Source organism: Neolamprologus multifasciatus, chromosome 23 (assembly GCF_963576455.1).
Source record: "Neolamprologus multifasciatus chromosome 23, fNeoMul1.2, whole genome shotgun sequence".
Classification (NCBI taxonomy): domain Eukaryota; kingdom Metazoa; phylum Chordata; class Actinopteri; order Cichliformes; family Cichlidae; genus Neolamprologus; species Neolamprologus multifasciatus.
In genome coordinates this window covers 26724034-26741702 of record NC_140460.1, presented here as the reverse complement: position 1 = coordinate 26741702, position 17669 = coordinate 26724034, and the positions used below count along the sequence as shown (strand labels likewise).

At 38.8% G+C, this 17669-nt stretch overlaps 2 protein-coding genes and 1 pseudogene across 12 annotated transcripts in view; 2 read left to right on the top strand and 1 right to left on the bottom strand.

Annotated features, from left to right (window-relative positions):
* LOC146491705 (abl interactor 2-like) overlaps positions 1–2488 on the top strand; it is a 32138-nt gene extending 29650 nt beyond the window's left edge. For all 10 annotated transcript variants that reach the window (XM_085150570.1, XM_085150571.1, XM_085150573.1 and 7 more), the window contains one exon: positions 152–2488. In XM_085150570.1, coding sequence (XP_085006696.1) covers positions 152–327 — 176 coding nt within the window. In that variant the 3' untranslated portion in view covers positions 328–2488. The remainder of the gene's footprint in view (positions 1–151) is intronic.
* A 1707-nt stretch (positions 2489–4195) lies between these two features.
* On the top strand, positions 4196–17240 carry LOC146491703 (CD48 antigen-like). Its single transcript, XM_085151654.1, has 7 exons — positions 4196–4477; positions 11592–11744; positions 14497–14622; positions 14717–14883; positions 16381–16468; positions 16646–16721; positions 16927–17240. The coding sequence occupies exons 1-7, from the start codon at positions 4408–4410 to the stop codon at positions 16985–16987; spliced, it is 741 nt and encodes a 246-aa protein (XP_085007780.1). The 5' UTR covers positions 4196–4407; the 3' UTR covers positions 16988–17240.
* LOC146491704 (uncharacterized) lies at positions 7568–9840 on the bottom strand (annotated as a pseudogene). Its single transcript, XR_014872412.1, has 3 exons — positions 8892–9840; positions 8581–8664; positions 7568–8472 (listed from the first exon to the last, which is right to left on the bottom strand). The product of XR_014872412.1 is annotated as an uncharacterized LOC146491704 (transcript).
* Positions 17241–17669: the final 429 nt, after the last annotated feature.

Sequence of the window (17669 nt, the reverse complement as noted above, 5' to 3'; positions counted from 1 at the left end):
GTTTCATTTATTAATTAAACAAAAATGGAAAAGGATTTCTTGCCATAAATTTACAACTTGTCAGAAATAAAAAATATTTTTTCCTGAATATTAGTCCAGAATATTAGTCCACTCCATCTTTATTTCCATATTTTATTCCGTCATCCCGCAGTGGTGGCCATCTACGACTACACCCGCGACAAAGAGGACGAGCTTTCGTTCCAGGAGGGCGCCATCATCTACGTGATCAAGAAGAACGATGACGGCTGGTTCGAGGGCGTCATGAACGGGACCACGGGCCTCTTCCCCGGCAACTACGTCGAGTCCATCATGCACTACGCTGACTGAGCGGCGCCTCCCTGAGCAGGAGAGGAAACGGGAGGAGCACTTGTTGGGGATGGGAGCGGGGGGAGGGAAGGGTTAAAGGTCAAAGACTTTGATCGAACAGAGCATGATCACCTCCGGGCGAAGAGAGCAAAGAGCAGGGAGGCAAAGAGGAGGCAGTTTTTGGTTTTTTTGAAGAAGAAATTGGACATGACAGACTCGGTCATTCTCGTGACTTAGTCGCCGCTATAAAACGACCACTACTCTAGATATAAGCTTCCCTGTAACGTTTCTTTCTTTGTGACTTTGTTTGATTAACGAGGAGGACTGGGCGGTGATGGGTTTGTTACTTTTTGAGAGTTTGTTTCACACTACGGGGCCACTAAATTGATTTCTGCTTCTTTTATGTTTTTTATTCCTTGTGTTTTTAGCAGTTTGCCCAATATTTATTTGTAGTGGGGGGAAGATGAGCGGGTAGATGAGGCTTCGGAGAAAAAGGGCTGGAGGAAAATGCCTTCAGGTTTCGTTATTCTCAGACACTCCAGATGCAACAGCGATATCCTCAGTGAGACGCATGGATGGGCGGGTGAGGGCACGGAGCGTGCCAAAGCTGATGAAGATAAGCACATCAGATGTCTTAATGTGATCCATGAAGCTAGATAAAAGGGGGAAATCCTCCTTAAGAGTTCTTTAAATGATGAACTTTGCTCGTTTTTGTTCCGTTTGCGTGGTTAAAGCAGACGAGTTTAGTCACTACATGCTTTACTTTGCAGTTTTCAGGTGAAGGAATCGTCATCCAGCCCTCAAATCAGAGAAAGGCGTGGATTTAAAGTCTGCAGCTCCCGTAATAAAGTTGGATGAACAGTCGAGGCGAGCCGTTTACTTTTGTCTTTATTCTATTTCTTTTGCCGTTCACCAAGAGTTGGCGGTCGAGTTTTGCTTACAGAGCGGCAGACTGCATGTTTGAACTCATGGAAGGAGAGGGGGGGGGCTAAAAGCTTCTTTTTTGCTCTACTGATGATTAATGTCTTAATATTTTTAGATATGGTGTGGTTTTGGTTTTTGATATTCACCCACGACAAACCACGACGACGATGCATTTAGGTCATTTCTAAGATGCTTGTGCCATATTGAAGTGTGTGTGTTGCTGTTTCAGAGGTTATCACTTCATTTTGCAATAAAAATCGGCCGGAGGGAAGCGGGACTGTCGTCGAATTACAGATCTTTAGTTTTTCCCGAGCTGTTTGAAATCAGAAGCACATACATTTGTAGTGAAAAGTTTAAAAAAACAAACAAAAAGATGTAGAAGAAATATTATAAATGTGAAGATGTATTATGCCCTCAGACACAGGAATTATTGAATATGAAAAGAAGCCAGCTGTTGTGTTTTGAAACGGTTTTAAGTATCACATTATGACCCCGATACTTTTGGTTTTTAAAAAAAAAAAAAAAAAAGACAGTGAGTTTAGGCACCATTTGTCCTCCGTACAGTTTTCAATGCGCTTGGCTGTTGGGTGTTTGCGAGGGCTCAGTGCTTGTACTTCTGTCAGGATCTTTTTATTTTCTACTCCCAAAAAAGGAAAAAAAAAGAAAAACAACAACAGCAAGTGGGTCTGTATGTGAGTCTTGCATGCCATTGTTATTATCTGTACTGGTGTCCCTGAAACCTACGTGGCAAGATCACCCATTTCTAAAAAGGCAAGCAGCCCTGCAGCTCTGACCAGGTACCGCCAGCCTCATCCAAAGAGACTGTACAACTTTACTTCGAGCCCACGTCCAAGGAGCCGCTCGCTGACCTGTGGGGGAGGAGGGACAGAGGGAGGGGAGGCACTCGGCTTCCTCCTCCCCCCTGACAGTAGCCGTCATCAGTGGTGAAAAATCGTTTTTTTTGTGTGTGCATAAGCTGCTAGTGAATCCTGCGGACAGACTGCAGGCGGGAGATGAATGAGAACTTTGACTCTTGTTGCATAACACTCATAAACTGACACTAAAATATATATAAAAGGTATCTGAGTGAGGCCCTCTGGTCTGCAGGATTCACAGCTTCCTGGAGTCACAGACGTCCCCTCGGGATGTCGAGTTTAACAGTCCATAATGCCATTGTGTTGCACAGTTAAAGTTGAATTGCAGAAGTATCATATTTGTAAAATCATGAGAACAAAGACAATAAAATTATTGAGATTTATCGGTGGCGTCTCATCTTGCTTCATTAATGTTTCTTTGCTGTGCAGAAATGCAAGTGAGAGAATCACATCCAGTTTAAAAGTACACTGGGGGGTAAAGACTAAAAATTAAGCAGAGTCTACTGAGAGTTCCCATGTCTCAGTCTGTGCAGATCAGTTTATGATAAAACTGGATTAAATGAAGCACCAAATCACAACAATAGGTGCCTCAAGACGCTTTACGTTGTAAGGTAAAGACCCTACAATAATACAAAGAAAGCCCAACAATCAGAGGACTGCTAAGAGTAAGCGGTTTGGTGACAGTGGGAAGAAAAAACTCCCTTTTAATAGAAAGAAACCTAGAGGAGAACCAGCCTCAGCGAGGGGCGCCCATCTGCTAGGACTGATTTGGGGTGAGGAAGACGGGACAGAAGGAAAACAGAAGAGAGGCAGACATAATAATAACTAATGATTAAATGAAGAAAGGTGAGTGAAGAAGAAACAGTGCATCATGGCAAGTCCCCAGCAGCTAAGGCCTACTGCAGCATAACTAAGGGAGGATTCAGAGTCACCTGATCCAACCCTGACTATATGCTTTATCAAAAAAAAACCTTTTAAGCCCGTCTGTCTCCCAAATCCAAGCTGGGAGCTGGTTCCAACCTCCCATTCTACTTTTAAATATCCTAAGAACCACAAGTAAGCTTGCAGTCCTGGAAGTCCGCGAAGTGCTCCATTGGGGTGATATGGTACTGTAAGGTAGTTAAGATAAGATGGGGCCTGATTATTCAAGAGTTTATATGTGAGAAGGATTTTAAACTTGATTCTGGATTTAGAAGAGGGGCCAATGAAGAGAAGCCCATATACGCTCTCTTTCTAATGTTTTTCAGTACTAGCTCCAGCATTGGTGGATCAACTAGTTGTTTTAACAAGCTGTAAAAAAACAAACAAAACTATAACGGCTACATGTAAGCAATCTGTTATACAGTTTATGCAGCTGTGGTTAAATAAGAGCTACATTTACAGTATTTGCAGTAAACCAGGTTCAGAAAGGGCCAAGGTTCCCTGTTCACAGGAGCCTTGTAGCAGGTTTAACTGGTCCTGGTGTTCAGAAAGAGAAGGCAGCTTTCCTTAATATTAAGATATTGACAATTTAACTATTTGCCTTATTTTATACACTGAGGTGAGAACTTTTACATCACCTTTATATTTGTGCATCAGCAAAATGTGAAACTCAGTAAAGCTGAGGGAGGCTTCTTAAGTTATTGAGTGCTTCATTTTTCAAGGCTTAAATAAGTCAACCAAAATAATAAATGAATATACTTAATTAAAATGTCTTATTTTTTTCAAGGAAATGTAGATTTAGATTTAACTGAAGAAGATGGTTATAACCTTTTGTGCAGCCCTGTGTTGTGATACAGACAAATGACAGGAGGCCTGGCTGTACAAGAGTATAAAGGCAATTTTGTGTTCAGCAACTGTTTTTAGAAAGTGTTGCTACAATATTTAGAGGCTTTAAAAGTCATTACAGCAGCATTTCTTTATTTTGTAGCAAAAATGGAGACATACTGTTTTCTTGTGATTAATGCATGCAGAAAAAAATGGCACAATATTTTAGCAGATTTAAGATCTACAAAAATCGGAGAAACCACAGCGTGAAAGTGAATTATTTTAAACTGTGTGTAAAATAAAAATGTGCTGCACTTGCCACAACCTGCTCTGGAAGTTGTTCGACCAGTTCTTCACAAAGTGAAATTTGTTTCCTCCTGGATTTTTTTTAAAATTTGACTTTCATTTTAATGTCAGATCTTCTTTCTCTAGATTAGCAGCACCTGCGACCTGTTTTATTCCCTTTATTCCAACAACTTCCACATCCTAGAATTATTTGTGGGATTTGCACCAGAATGGTGGATTCTTTCCCAGCTCTTTTTATTAATTCAGGAAGATGTTACCATCGTGCTCTTTGGGTTTTATGATTCTGGTGGTGGCTTTGAAGACGCTGGGTGGTAACTCAGGTAAGTTTTGGATACTCTGTGCAGAAGTTTGATAGATAATTAAAAAAACAGGACTGGGACAGGTTGGTGTACTTTTCACTCTAAAGGGAAACAGTCCCACTGGTACAAAAGTTTCAGGTAAGCAAACAAAAATATAACATGTTTATATATAATGTTTGTGTTCATGATTAAAGTCATACTCTGCACTTTTGGCAACCAACCACAACCACGGGACTGGCTGCCATACATACAAAAAATGCTACAGGTACAACAAATGAAGTGACAAATGACATATTTATTGTCATATTTATTATAAACCAGAACCAGAGAGCACTGCATGTTCAACACAGTTTGTGCCTAACTTCACCAAAGAACCATTTTGTTGGTGTGGAGTGTTTGTGTATAAGTGTGTTTTCTCCTCCTTGTCATCAGTCTCATAGCACATGTTTACTATCCAGAATAATGTTAACGTCCTGTAAGCTGTACTGTGCATACTTTTGTTTTGAGTCTGCCCGGCTGCCCGAGGCTTCGCTTGTGCTGCTTTAAGTTTTAAGAATACACAATAACAGTAACACTGCCATGCAAACAAATGTTCATAAATAAAATTAATTATTTTAATGTGCTGTTAAGCTACAAACCTGATTAAAAATAATAAGAGTAACATAAAGTATTTGTGATGTAACCTACCAATTATAATTGTATTAATATATTTAAAATTAGTGATGACATCGTGAAACACTGAAAGGTTTGAAGCAACTTAACAAGTTTTCTAACAGTCTGACAGCCAACTCCACAGTGACCCCTAATGGACACTTTTGCTACCATCACATCTTGGTAACGTAATTCTGTGAAACAACGAGACAAACCAGTGCTGCACATCTGCAAATAAGGCTCCATATTACAGTAAAGCAACCTATCAGTAATTAAGACTGACACATGTTTTGGAGAAATCCATGTGTACAAACAAGGAAAGAAAAAACTCTGAGACTGTTAAAGGCCGAAACCTGTGACTGTGGTGAATGGTTCACTTCACTAAGGAAATCCTTGCTGTACTTCGATGGTAATCAGTGTTATGCTGTAAAAGAAGATCTTTCAGTGGTGCAAATTCTTAACAAACCTGTGATTACTCAAATAATGTTGACTTTAATCACATGGCATAACCTGTGCATACTAACCCAAACCATTTAATTACCAGTTTTCACAAGTATGTTCACTTAGATTTCAGTGCAAAGTATTGTACATTTCACTTCATTCACTAGTGATGTGATAAACAGATTCATCACATAAAATTACAATGTTGTAAAAGGCTGATGTATCATCAAGATGAATGTTTACACATTTTTGTTTTGCACATGGAATTTATGTCTATAAATTCATAAATAGTTACAGTGGATCTGCTGCTTAAGCTATTTAGCGTGATCAATAAGTACTGTAAGTCACAGGTGTCGAACTCCAGGCCTCGAGGGCCGGTGTCCTGCAGGTTTTAGATGTGTCCTTGATCCAACACAGCTGATTTAATGGCTAAATGACCTCCTCAACATTTCTTGAAGTTCTCCAGAGGCCTGGTAATGAACTAATTATTTGATTCAGGTGTGTTGACCCAGGGTGAGATCTAAAACCTGCAGGACACCGGCCCTCGAGGCCTGGAGTTTGACACCCCTGCTGTAAGTAGTAGGGGTGCAACAATACACAAAATTCACGGTTCGGTTTGGTTCGATACTTTGGTGTCACAGTTCGATATTTTTTCGATACAAAAAAAATGTTCATGCCTTTTTAATTTGTCATTTATTAAAATTATAAATATATATTTTAACTCAAAAGTACAGTTTTTAAATTTAATGTTGCTGAAACAACAAAGTAATAAAATAATAAATCTATCTGATTGAGGAATCACTCATCTTTGGAAAAGAGAGTTTATTACAGAGAAATGGCTCTTTCCAAAATAAAAGCTATACTATACGCTTCTTCTGGGCTATATTCTCAGCAGCATATTAAACATATCAGGTCCCCATAAGGAGAATCATGTGCTAACGGCTGTCTAAATGACTCGGGTAAAGTTTGTAGCTTGCGTGCTTGTTGTTTTTGTCTGCTTCCACTTGTCTTTGCACTAGGATGATGTCAGAGTAAATGTGCAGTCATATTCGTTGTGTTCCACCCCTAGTAAGTAGCATAAATTTGCCTTTTCTTATAGAGTAAATTAAATTAGTTAAAATTCCTCCCACAGCTGACTAGAGTCAAGAACACATAATAGAAATGCTAAAAAAAAAAGAAAAGAAAAAAAAAAAGGAAATTAAAACAGAGCAGTCAGAGTTTTCAAAGCGTTCTGGGGGAAGCTGGGGACACTGAGTCAGAATGGTTCATGCAGTGGTCGGTGTCCACCATGGCAGAAACCCCCAAATGAGAAGTAAAGAGTTCTGTCAAGCTGAAGGAGTCCTATTTAGCTTTTCTGGCCCATAAAACTCTGGAGGTGGGTAACAGTCAGCCTCCTGGTAGGAGTCGAGTTTGGCCATGGAACCAGACTTAAGGGTGGTGTTGAAGCAAAGATTCAGGTAGGGGAAGCTGCTCAGTGCTGACTTCCAACTCCATGAGTATCGTGCTTCTTAACCTCTCCCTACACTGAAAAAAAAAGTTCTTTCAATTTACTTGATTTTATTGTGTACATCGGTCCCACATAATATGAATAAGTATGATTGACTTAATTTTCCACTTTCCCTCAAGTAATTAATGCTTGTCAAATCAAAGTATTTTATTTACATCAGATTACTTAAAAAAATCATGTTTGATGTACTAATATTAATCTGTTATCATAATATCAATGTATTGCATAATGTCAATATATTTTAATGTTTAACACCAACTTATTTTTATTTGCCAGTGGTACGCAATGATATTATGTAATGTAAACACATTGCAATTATGTTCCTGCAACACAACTTATGGCTTTAAATCCTACTTAATTTTTTCAATTGAAATATTAACTGATCATTATTGACAAAAAAGGCAAAGACTGAGTGCTACTGAACAATTATTAATTAAGTATAATTATTATTATACCTTTATTAAACTGTAACAGCAGTGAAAGCAGCAATTCTGCCACGAACAAGTCCAAAATCACATCCATATAAACTTGTTAACACATTTTTAAAGACAGCCAGCAGAAATAACTAAAAGAAAAAGTTAGTTTGAGAATATATTTGCAAATATATCACAAAAAACTGACCTTAGCAGCAAATAAAAGAAAGTGCTTATAGATGATCCTGTCATCTCTTACATATAACATTTGTATTAATTACACAATTGAAAATGTAAACTAAATTAAGACTACCTGAAAAAAAGCAACATGCTTTTATGAATAAACATATTTACACAAATATAACTTGTGTATTATTTGACAACAGTTTCAGCTTCTGTACAAGTATTTATCTGTACAAGATTTCAACTTAGTTGAGCCTTAAATGACATTGTTACATAACTAATACCAAACACCTACATGAATTTTAATCTTCATTTTAAACATGTAAGCAGGACATTAAGGTTGACTTAGAACATATTGCTAAAAATCATCAGTAAAAATTTCTTACAACATGATACCAAAAGGAAAAATCATCCTGCATTGCAGTCACATGAGGGGAAAGCAATAAAAACATAAGCAGTATAACGTTACTGAACACAAAATGAAAAACTGCAAAGAATTGCAGAAGTGCAGTCTTTGACTTCTCAATGAAACAGATGGTTTTTGAAAGCAAGAACTTTAGAGAGTTTAGCTCCATCCAGTTCCATGAAAACCTTCTGGAAAACATCAAAGTTGTAGCGAAGGTCAGCAGGGTAGGCAAGGTTTAATGCATACATGAGTCCAAATAGCATTATCACAGCAAATGCTACATTATCCAAATTCTTCGCCACCCTGATGCCTGCGAGGACAACTCTTGTTCATCTGCTGAAGCTTGCTCTTTAAGAAGATAAATTCGAACAGTGGTGTCTTCAACAGTCTCACTGATGGCACGTTCTTCCATGCCCTGTAAAAAAGAAGCCATGTTAGTCATTTCATGCCAAGTAAGTAATATGACACACTGTGGAAAGTCCGAAAAAAAAAACAAAAAAACAAAAAAAACACAAGTACATACCACATACTCCCAGATAAGCATGCCAGGGTCTTCACCCATGTAGATACACACTCCCTTGACAGACGCAGCATCAACATCTTCACACTGAAATGAAATGTATGTAATTAGCATCTTCATTCAGCCCTTGTCCTTCATTTAAGTTTTAATAGTATACTTTACATGAATGTTTTTAAAGTAAAGGCACACAAATTAATAATAGGTTTACTGGCAATTAATAATAAGTGAAGGTTAAAAAAACAAGCAGATGTAAAAATACAATATGCGAGAATTTATCATGGGAAAACATTTGAAATTCAGGCTTTATCACTTACATTATCCATTTATGCCACAATTCTTTTCAGTATTAGTCCAAGCTCTCCTCTTCTGTTGACCAACTTCACCAGGTTGTCCAAGTGGAGAGCCAGCTGAGCCACGAACTTTGTCTGAGGGGGGATGGTGGCAATTCTCTTAAACTCAGCGTTGATCTGAAAACATGAGCACAGAGGAATGAGCTTCAAAGGTTTAATACCTGGAAGAAGGTCACAATCACTCATGCTGAAGAAATGGGCTGTCAAATAACAACTGTGCCTTAACCATTTTAGGCTAATACCACAAGAACTTGTGGTATTAGAGTTATGAGGCAAACCTTAACTTAGATCAGACATAAAAAAAAAAGAATTTATTTAAGGAAATACATGCGACTGAACCTATTACACTTATATGAACACCTTTTATTTCTATATGCCTTTTTAAAGTCACAATGTGGACTGATCCAATCTCATAGTCAACCAATGGATAAGTATCAAGGAGTTCACAGAGTGAAATGAGAGTGAATATTCTTGATGATACTGGGCTGAGCTCAAAAGCTCTGTCTGTACCAGCCACCAAGCTCTCTCACAATGTAGAATATGCTGTGGTACAATGCAGATATGGTTTTTCAGTGTTCTGGCAATCCACCTGCTGCCCTTTGGGCCAGTACCATTCCCTTTCTATAAGTTATACTCTTTATGTCACACACTGTCCAAGGTCAACATCTAGAATGTCAGGGAATATGTACCTAATGACTTAAGCTATCTCCTCTTTAAGTCTTTAACTCTTTAAATCCACAAGAAAGGCCGATACAGCTGAGCCCTCTAATTCAGAATTGCCAAGAGATGGGGAGTTTAGATGGTAAGCTATCATCATCTGATGTTTTGACTTCTGTAATGATAAAGGTAAAAATTCCACCATCACAAAAAACATTAATTTTAATTGAAAAAAGGTATTTATTCCAGTCCAGAAGAGCATCTTTCTCTTATTTATACATAATGTTTTGAGAAGCAGCTCATGTATGTTCTACACAAAGTAGAAAAAAAAAGGGGGGGGGTCCTAATTTTTGTTAGGACGATGTCGGAAAATTCACAATACATCACTTAATAAGACATACTCTGTTGAACAAACTTATCTCCTTGTAGATATCTGCTGTATTATTTGGGCTTGACCAATAGAATAGTCAAATAAGTGACACTTCACCTAAAACAATGACTAAATGGAGAAATGATTTGGCATTTATGGGCACAGGTTCTTAAACCCACGTTTAAGGTGGCAGGATCCTTATTATAACTTGAGTGCGTGTCAGCAGCAAGAATTAGGGTATGGCACTGTGGGGCTCCCACAGCCGGACTAATTAGCCACTGTAGCCATAACTAGCACGAGTAACACAAACACTATTGCGCTCTCTCAGTGATGTTTTAACTTGCTAAGCCATCAAAAACGTCAGTGCTCTCTGTCACATGCATAAATTCCATATCTGACCGACAACAGCTGCAATTTGATACTATTTTTCAGTTTTAGCCACAAAGCTAATATCAACTTTAGCTAGCACTGTAAAAACAACATGTAGATACATTACAGATTACTTTTCATATAGCATGCACTACAACAATTCTGTGAAAACGTACCCAACTAAAACAAATGTATTTAAATTACTTACCTTCTCAGTATGCCTGACTCAGTGCCAAAGGTTGCATGCCGCTAAACAGTTTTCCAGAATCTGGCGGTCAATTGCGCTCTCCTTAAATTATGTTGTTGTCTTATTGGATAAGACTCTAGGTCTTATTATCCAATCATATTTAGTTGTTATCTTTGAATATATTGCATCATTTCCGGTTGTGGTCAAACATGATTACAATGGTTTTAGTATTTTAATTTAGTCACTTTAAATCAATGCAAGAAAAATGAGTAGTCTCAGTATTGTTTAGAATCAAGTAAATGGTACTTTATTTAATCATGTAAATAAGAGAAACATGAAAGGCTTGTGTAGCATTAACTAAATTCATTTGTGCAAATTCAAAAGCCTGCCAATTCCCATTTTTTCAGTGTAGAAAGGTTTATGTCAGGGTGCTGGAGATGAGAATCTGACCATTAATCATATCAGATTGAAGAGGAATTGATCAGCCGGTTGACACGTGTTTTGTGCACTTCGACATTCTACTACAATTATGGGGATATGTGGGGGACGCTCCGGGAGTGGCTTTTTGTTACAGGCTTTATGATCCCTGATCAACAGTCAGAGCTTGGCTCACAATGGTGGGTGTTGGACTCCACCCAGGCTACCCTTTGTCATTGATTCTGGAAGTAATTTCTAGGCACAGCCGAGGGATGGAGCAGATTATGTTTGGTGGTCTCAGGATCTCATCCCTGCTGTTTGCGGATGATGTGATTCTATTCTCTTCATTATCTCCTGCTTTCACTGGGATGAAGGTTTGTTGCTGATGGCCGGTCGTATGGAATATGACCACAGATACAAACAGGAGAAGATCTCAGAGAAGAAATTCTGCAGAGGTTACAACTGTCAGTTGGCTTGGAAATGCCTCGGTGTATTTTCAAAAGACTTGGAGGAGGTGGATGAGAAGAGGGAGGTCTGAGCATCTACACTTATACTGCTGCCGCCACATCCTGGATGTCTACATTGCATGAGACCAAACTGTAAATCAAAGTAATAGTGCATTTAAAGAATTGAATGTGAAACTCTTAATATGTTGATTTTGCAGAGAAAGAAGGCATCTACAAGAAAGTGGGTGACAAAGTCGTCCTCACACCAGGCTCTGTGCCTGCTTCCATCACCAGGATCAAGTGGACACATGATCAAGATGTTGCTCTGGAGTGGACCAGACGAGAACCTTTCACCTCCTGGCACTTCCGAGGTAAATTCACTCAAGATTTAAATCCATATACATACACAGATTACATATTTTTAATGTTTGTATGTAGCGTATTTAGAAAAAAGTCTTGACTCTCATTGTAAAACTACAAAGCATAAAAGTATCCTTAAATATTTCCTTTAATTTAACCCTTGAACATACACCAAACATGAAGGTTTTGGTACTGACTACTTTTAAATAAACGTAAACCTTTGCTCAAATAATATTTTAAGGGACACATTTACGCAGACCAAGAGACTAGTTGTTGATTGCCTGACAACCATCGGTTGCCAGAGAAAAATGTGTTTTCTCTGACTGATTGGGTGGCAAGTAGTTGTGGGAATTTGCTGACTGTAGAAAGGTGAAATTGGTCGCAAAAGAGGTGTTTGGTGCTCGACTGAAAACCTGTAAAACTCAAAAGTGTGACACAAACTGGAAACAGAGCTCATTTGCCTTCAAAGTAAATGTTGCAGCTTTTGAAACATGTTGATTTTGCAGGTAAGGCAGAAAAGTATTTCCATTTTTCCAAGTTTGACTTCCACTCACTGGTTTGTTGGCAAGTTAGTTACATCTTAAGTCACACAGACAATTCACCGCCTTTATGCAAACTACTGGTTTCCACGTCAATCTGATGTTGACTTAAGCAATCACAAGCAGTCTTGATGCCTGCTTAATCATCCAGGTAAGAAAATCCCAGCAAGTTGATTCTTGTCATCTGAACATAACATATTCAGTGAGTAGAAGTCTCTCGTCCAAGTGACTTCTTCGCTCTTTTTTGGTGACTTCACTGAAAAAGACCTGAAGAAGTCACTTGGATGAGAGAGGGAATGTTTCAGCCACTGTACTTGCTACACCAAGATGGACAGAATTAATTTTCTGGCACCAGGAGGTTTGTGGTGAAGCACCCTCTTTGTGAGTATTCACCCAGGGACATCCAGGGACCTTAGGCAAACACTCAACTGGCCAAAGACAAAATATCTTTCAATAGCAACCAGAGGTTGCAAGGAGTGTGTAACTTAAGCCTTCATTAACAAGCTAAGTAGATTCTTTGGGGTAGGTTTTTTGTTTAAACTGTTATGAGGTATTCAAAGGAGCTTGCAAAGAAAAGCGTCTGGACTTCTTTGAGTTACTTGAAGACGTTTCACCTCTCATCCGAGAAGCTTCTTCAGTTCTAAGGTCAAATGGTGGGGATTAAAACCTTTAAAAACAGATTTAAACCGAGTGGGAGTTTCCCCCCGCAGAGGGACAAAATTACCCCCTGATGATCCTCTAATCGCCTGAGCCAAGGTGTGAAACTGGGTGTGGGTCCCAATCAGCCAGAGTTTCGGGTGAGTTCATTGTGAAACCTGGCCCCACCTTATCATGCGAATTCCTGAGGTCAGATGGCCCAGGATGTGAGTGGGCGTTAAGGCGTCTGGGGAGGGAACTCAAAACTGGATTATAGATGGCAGACAGCTGGTGTTGTAAACCACCGCCTCTGTTCAAAGATGGTCACTCACAGTGGACATAGATGCTTCTTTCACTCCTCTTTCAAACCAGTTTACCGGAAGCCCACACACACAGACCAGTACCTCCTCTTTGACTCCCATCACCCTCTGGAACACAAACTTGGAGTAATTAGGACCCTACACCACCGGGCAGAACATGTTCCCTATAAGCCTGAAGGAAAAAAGAAGGAACACATGAATGTAAAGGAAGCAGTCAAAACATGCGGCTATCCTAAATGGGCGTTCCTAAAGTCAGCAAAAAGGCACAGAAAAGAAGATCAGACACCAGCGAGGGAGGATAAGAAGGACAGATGCAACAACATTGTCATCCTCTATGTAGCCGGTGTATCAGAGAAACTCAGGAGAGTTTTCTCCAAGCATGACATCCCGGTGCATTTCAGACTGAGCAACACGCTCAGACAAAAACTGTTTCACCCGAAAGACAAAACTCCAAAACACAGACTTAACAATGTGGTGTTTGCTGTACAGTGCAGCGAGGAATGCCCAGACCTCTACATTGGAGAGACCAAACAGCCACTTCACAAGCGCATGACACAACATAGAAGAGCCACCTCCACAGGACAAGATTCAGCTGTCCATCAGCATCTAAAGGTCAAAGGTCACTCTTTCGAGGATGCCAATGTTCACATTTTGGACAGAGAAGACAGATGGTTTGAAAGAGGAGTGAAAGAAATCATCTATGTCCACTGTGAGCGACCATCTTTGAACAGAGGCGGTGGTTTACAACACCAGCTGTCTGCCATCTATAATCCAGTTTTGAGATCTCTTCCCAGACGCCTTAACGCCCACTCACATCCTGGGCCATCTGACCTCAGGAATTCGCATGATAAGGTGGGGCCAGGTTTCACAATGAGCTCACCCGAAACTCTGGCTGATTGGGACCCACACCCAGTTTCACACCTTGGCTCAGGCGATTAGAGGATCATCAGGGGGTCCTTTTGTCCCTCTGTGGGGGGAAACTCCCACTAGGTTTAAATCTGGGACTCTCCACCATTTGACCTTGGATGAGAGGTGAAACGTCTTCAAGCAACTTAAAGAAGTCCAGACGCTTTTCTTTGCAAGCTCCTTAGACTACGATGACCTGGATGACTGAGAACCTTCACAGACAACCTTATGAGGTATAAATAACTCTCGGATTCCAGTGATGTAAATTTCATCTACTGGTTAGCACCTTAAACTATGAAGTTTAAGGTAATTTCTGTGCTAATATATTGAAATGATCCACGAGGATACCTTCATACTTTTAGATGGCTGTGAGGTGGATACCTCCACTGGGGTCCTGACGATCTCAAACTTGGCTCTAAATGACAGCGGCAGCTACACGGCGGAGATTAATGATGAAGTCATGAGCACAATGGAAATCATTGTTATCAGTAAGTGGGAGGAGGAATTCATACTATAGCTAGCACGGACTAGTTCACCCGATTTTAAGTCAAATTCTTGTTGGTTTTCTCCCTTTTCTACCAGCCACTGTCCCTAATCCTACTGTGTCCACATGGTGCCACCCTGAGATGTCCTACTGTACTCTCACTTGTGAACCCAACGTGACAGACGATGCCAAACCGATCACCTATTACTGGATGATAGGTGACATGGTGAAACAGTCTCCAACCAATCAGTTCAACATCACACAGGTATAAACAGGATCTGATTACTGAATCACATGACAGCTCTGTTGCTTATTTTTATCATTTTATCCAAACCTAATGAATCCAAAACTTTTTTTAATTCTAAATACTTTCAAGACATTTTATAGCAGTTTTACGTGCATTTGGCCTTTACACAATGTATAAAGAACCTGTTTGCTTTTCCCTCATTATTTAAAGACCAATAGTGACCATCAAGTAAAATCTTCAGTTTATTACATATATACTATATTGTATATGGAAACACTTATAGACTAAAGAAGATAACAGCTTAAATGCTGAATTATGTATACTGACAGAAGAGTTATCCAGATTTTCAGACCTCCAGTGTGCAGCCTTCATTCGAGAAACAAACAGCAGCGATTAAAAAAAGAGAGAGAGTTGATGATCTGTTATCTCTGATTGGGGTTTTACATTTTGTAACCAGCTAAAGCAAAAGAAAGCCTGTCTGTGTTGAACTTTCTTTGCAGTACAGCGGTCCATCGTTTATCTCGGGAGGTACGTTCTAAAAAATAACCTGCCATATAGGTGAAGTAGCCAACTTTGTTTTTTTTACAATTATTATACATGTTTTAAGGCTGTAAAACCCCTCACTACACACTTTAGACACTTTTCTCAGACAGTCATGAACATTTTCACACTTTTCTCTATTGTTTAAACACTCTCAAAATTCAAACCTTTGTAGAAAAATAGGTCCAGTATTATAGAATGAAACCAAACCGTCAACATTGTTGTGTTTGTTGGGGAGAAAACTTACAAACATACAGTACAGCACTTCAGAGTCACACTGCTAGAGATCGAAGATTTATGTTAATTTGACAAGCTGAACGCATTCTGTACTGGACAGGAGACACAGCACGAGATTGATTGACAGTGGTCTACAGCCAATCAGGACGCAGAACTCAATGCACTGTAAGGAAAAAAAGCATGCAAAATTGCACCAAAAAAACCCCCAAACAAAAACAAACGCAAAACAGTGAGGCCACGAAAGGTGAACCGCGTTATAGCAAGGGACTGATCAGCTGTTTTTATCTCCTATGTGTATACAACCTGATGAACTCCTCATGAATTTTGTATTTCCTGAAGAATAAACCACATTAAATGTGCGTTTTCAGGTAATGTTTGCCTTTTTTTTTTTTTGAGTCTGCATTTGGGTCTTACACCGATCTTGGCACGTCCAAATCCACAGACACACACACACACACAACAAAAAACAAACAAACAAACAAAAAAACAATTAGGGTGCATGTTTCAAACAAAGGATCAGAAAACGAATACGTTCAGACTATCAAATGATTATCATTAGCTTCATGGAAATTAAGTCAGTAAGTTGGAGGGAAAGTTCTGACAGATTTGAGCGCCACAAACAAATTCAGTGACTGGCAAATGGTAAAATTCAATATGTGGTAAACAAAACAAGGACATTTGTTTTCTAATTAAAATGCCATGTGTGTTTATGAGCTCCTTTTTTCTCTTCATTTGCAGGCAAACAGAGAGCGTTTGATAAGCTGTCAGCTGGAAAACCCAGTCAGCTATGAATACAGTGAAAAAATCCTGAATCCACTCTTAATCAGTGAGTTATCAGCTCAACAAATTATATATGATTAAATATTACATTTTATATATGAAAAACAACAGTGACTGTGGCAGTGCATCTTTTTATTTATTTTTTATTTTTGTTTTTATTTTACACGTATGAAAACATAATTCTTGTAAAATTAATTTATTCCTTTTCTAAAACTTTTCTTAGGGAATCGGGCTTTACTGAGCTTACCATTTGTATGGATTCTGGTGTTCCCGTTTGGCCTTATTTGTTGTAAATGCTGGTAAGAATCCACAAAAGACTCTGTACAAGTTTATCAGCATTATTTTATTGTACTGTATTGTTCTCATTTAATAATTTTATTTAGATCTAATTTGATGGACTTTTTCCATTTTATTTTTTTTTAGTTCTTCTTTGTGATTCAGCTTTGTGTTGTGAGGTACCCCTGCTCTAACTGGTTGTCTTTTTCTTCTTGTCCACCTAAAAAGTTGTTGTACCCGCAGGACCCGAAGGCACCGCTCCTCCACTGCTACCAACACTGTGAGATAGAGCAGTGCTGGATCAAACTGTGATGATGAGGATGAAGAAGAGTTGGTGTTGCATAAACCACTGGAGAAAAGTCTGCTTTAACTAATCCTGGAAATACAGGAAGAGAATAATACGGAGGCTTCGGAGGACAAACAAACCCAAAACAAAACAAATATATATGTATATATTATGTGTAATAAATAGTAGTAATAAATAAAAGAATATATAACCAGAGATATTTCTATTAGGAAAAAAAGAAAATGTCAGAGTATGAATGTCCATAATGTGTTGTACAGATAAAGTTCCAGAAGCATCTTACTTGTAAAATCATGAAAAAAATAAAACTTTTCATTATAATTAACATGACTTTGTACATTCATTTAGCTTTGTTAACATAGTAACATCTTGATTATTGTTTTTTAATGTTTTGTTGTTACTAATCAGTCTGGGTGCAGTCAGGACTCAGCAACTTACAGGGCGAATGCCAAGCTTGAGAGGTTGTGTGAGGACAAACAGGATTTAAATACTTTGTCAACTTTATAATCAGCGTAAATAGCCCTCTAAGTCTATGTGATATACTGTGTGGTATACCATTGATGTATTAAAGTAGAGTTGGTATAAACTGTGGCTATTTGCAAACTTATGTCATGTTATCACATCACATTTTGCAAAGTATTTGCCCTCAAATATAGTTTGGTAGATA

Coding starts and splice junctions, on each gene's coding strand:
- LOC146491703 (XM_085151654.1), top strand. CDS start 4,408: ATGTTACCATCGTGCTCTTTGGGTTTTATGATTCTGGTGGTGGCTTTG. Junction 11,745..14,496: donor CACCTCCTGGCACTTCCGAG/GTAAATTCACTC, acceptor TCATACTTTTAG/ATGGCTGTGAGGTGGATACC. Junction 14,884..16,380: donor ATCAGTTCAACATCACACAG/GTATAAACAGGA, acceptor CTTCATTTGCAG/GCAAACAGAGAGCGTTTGAT.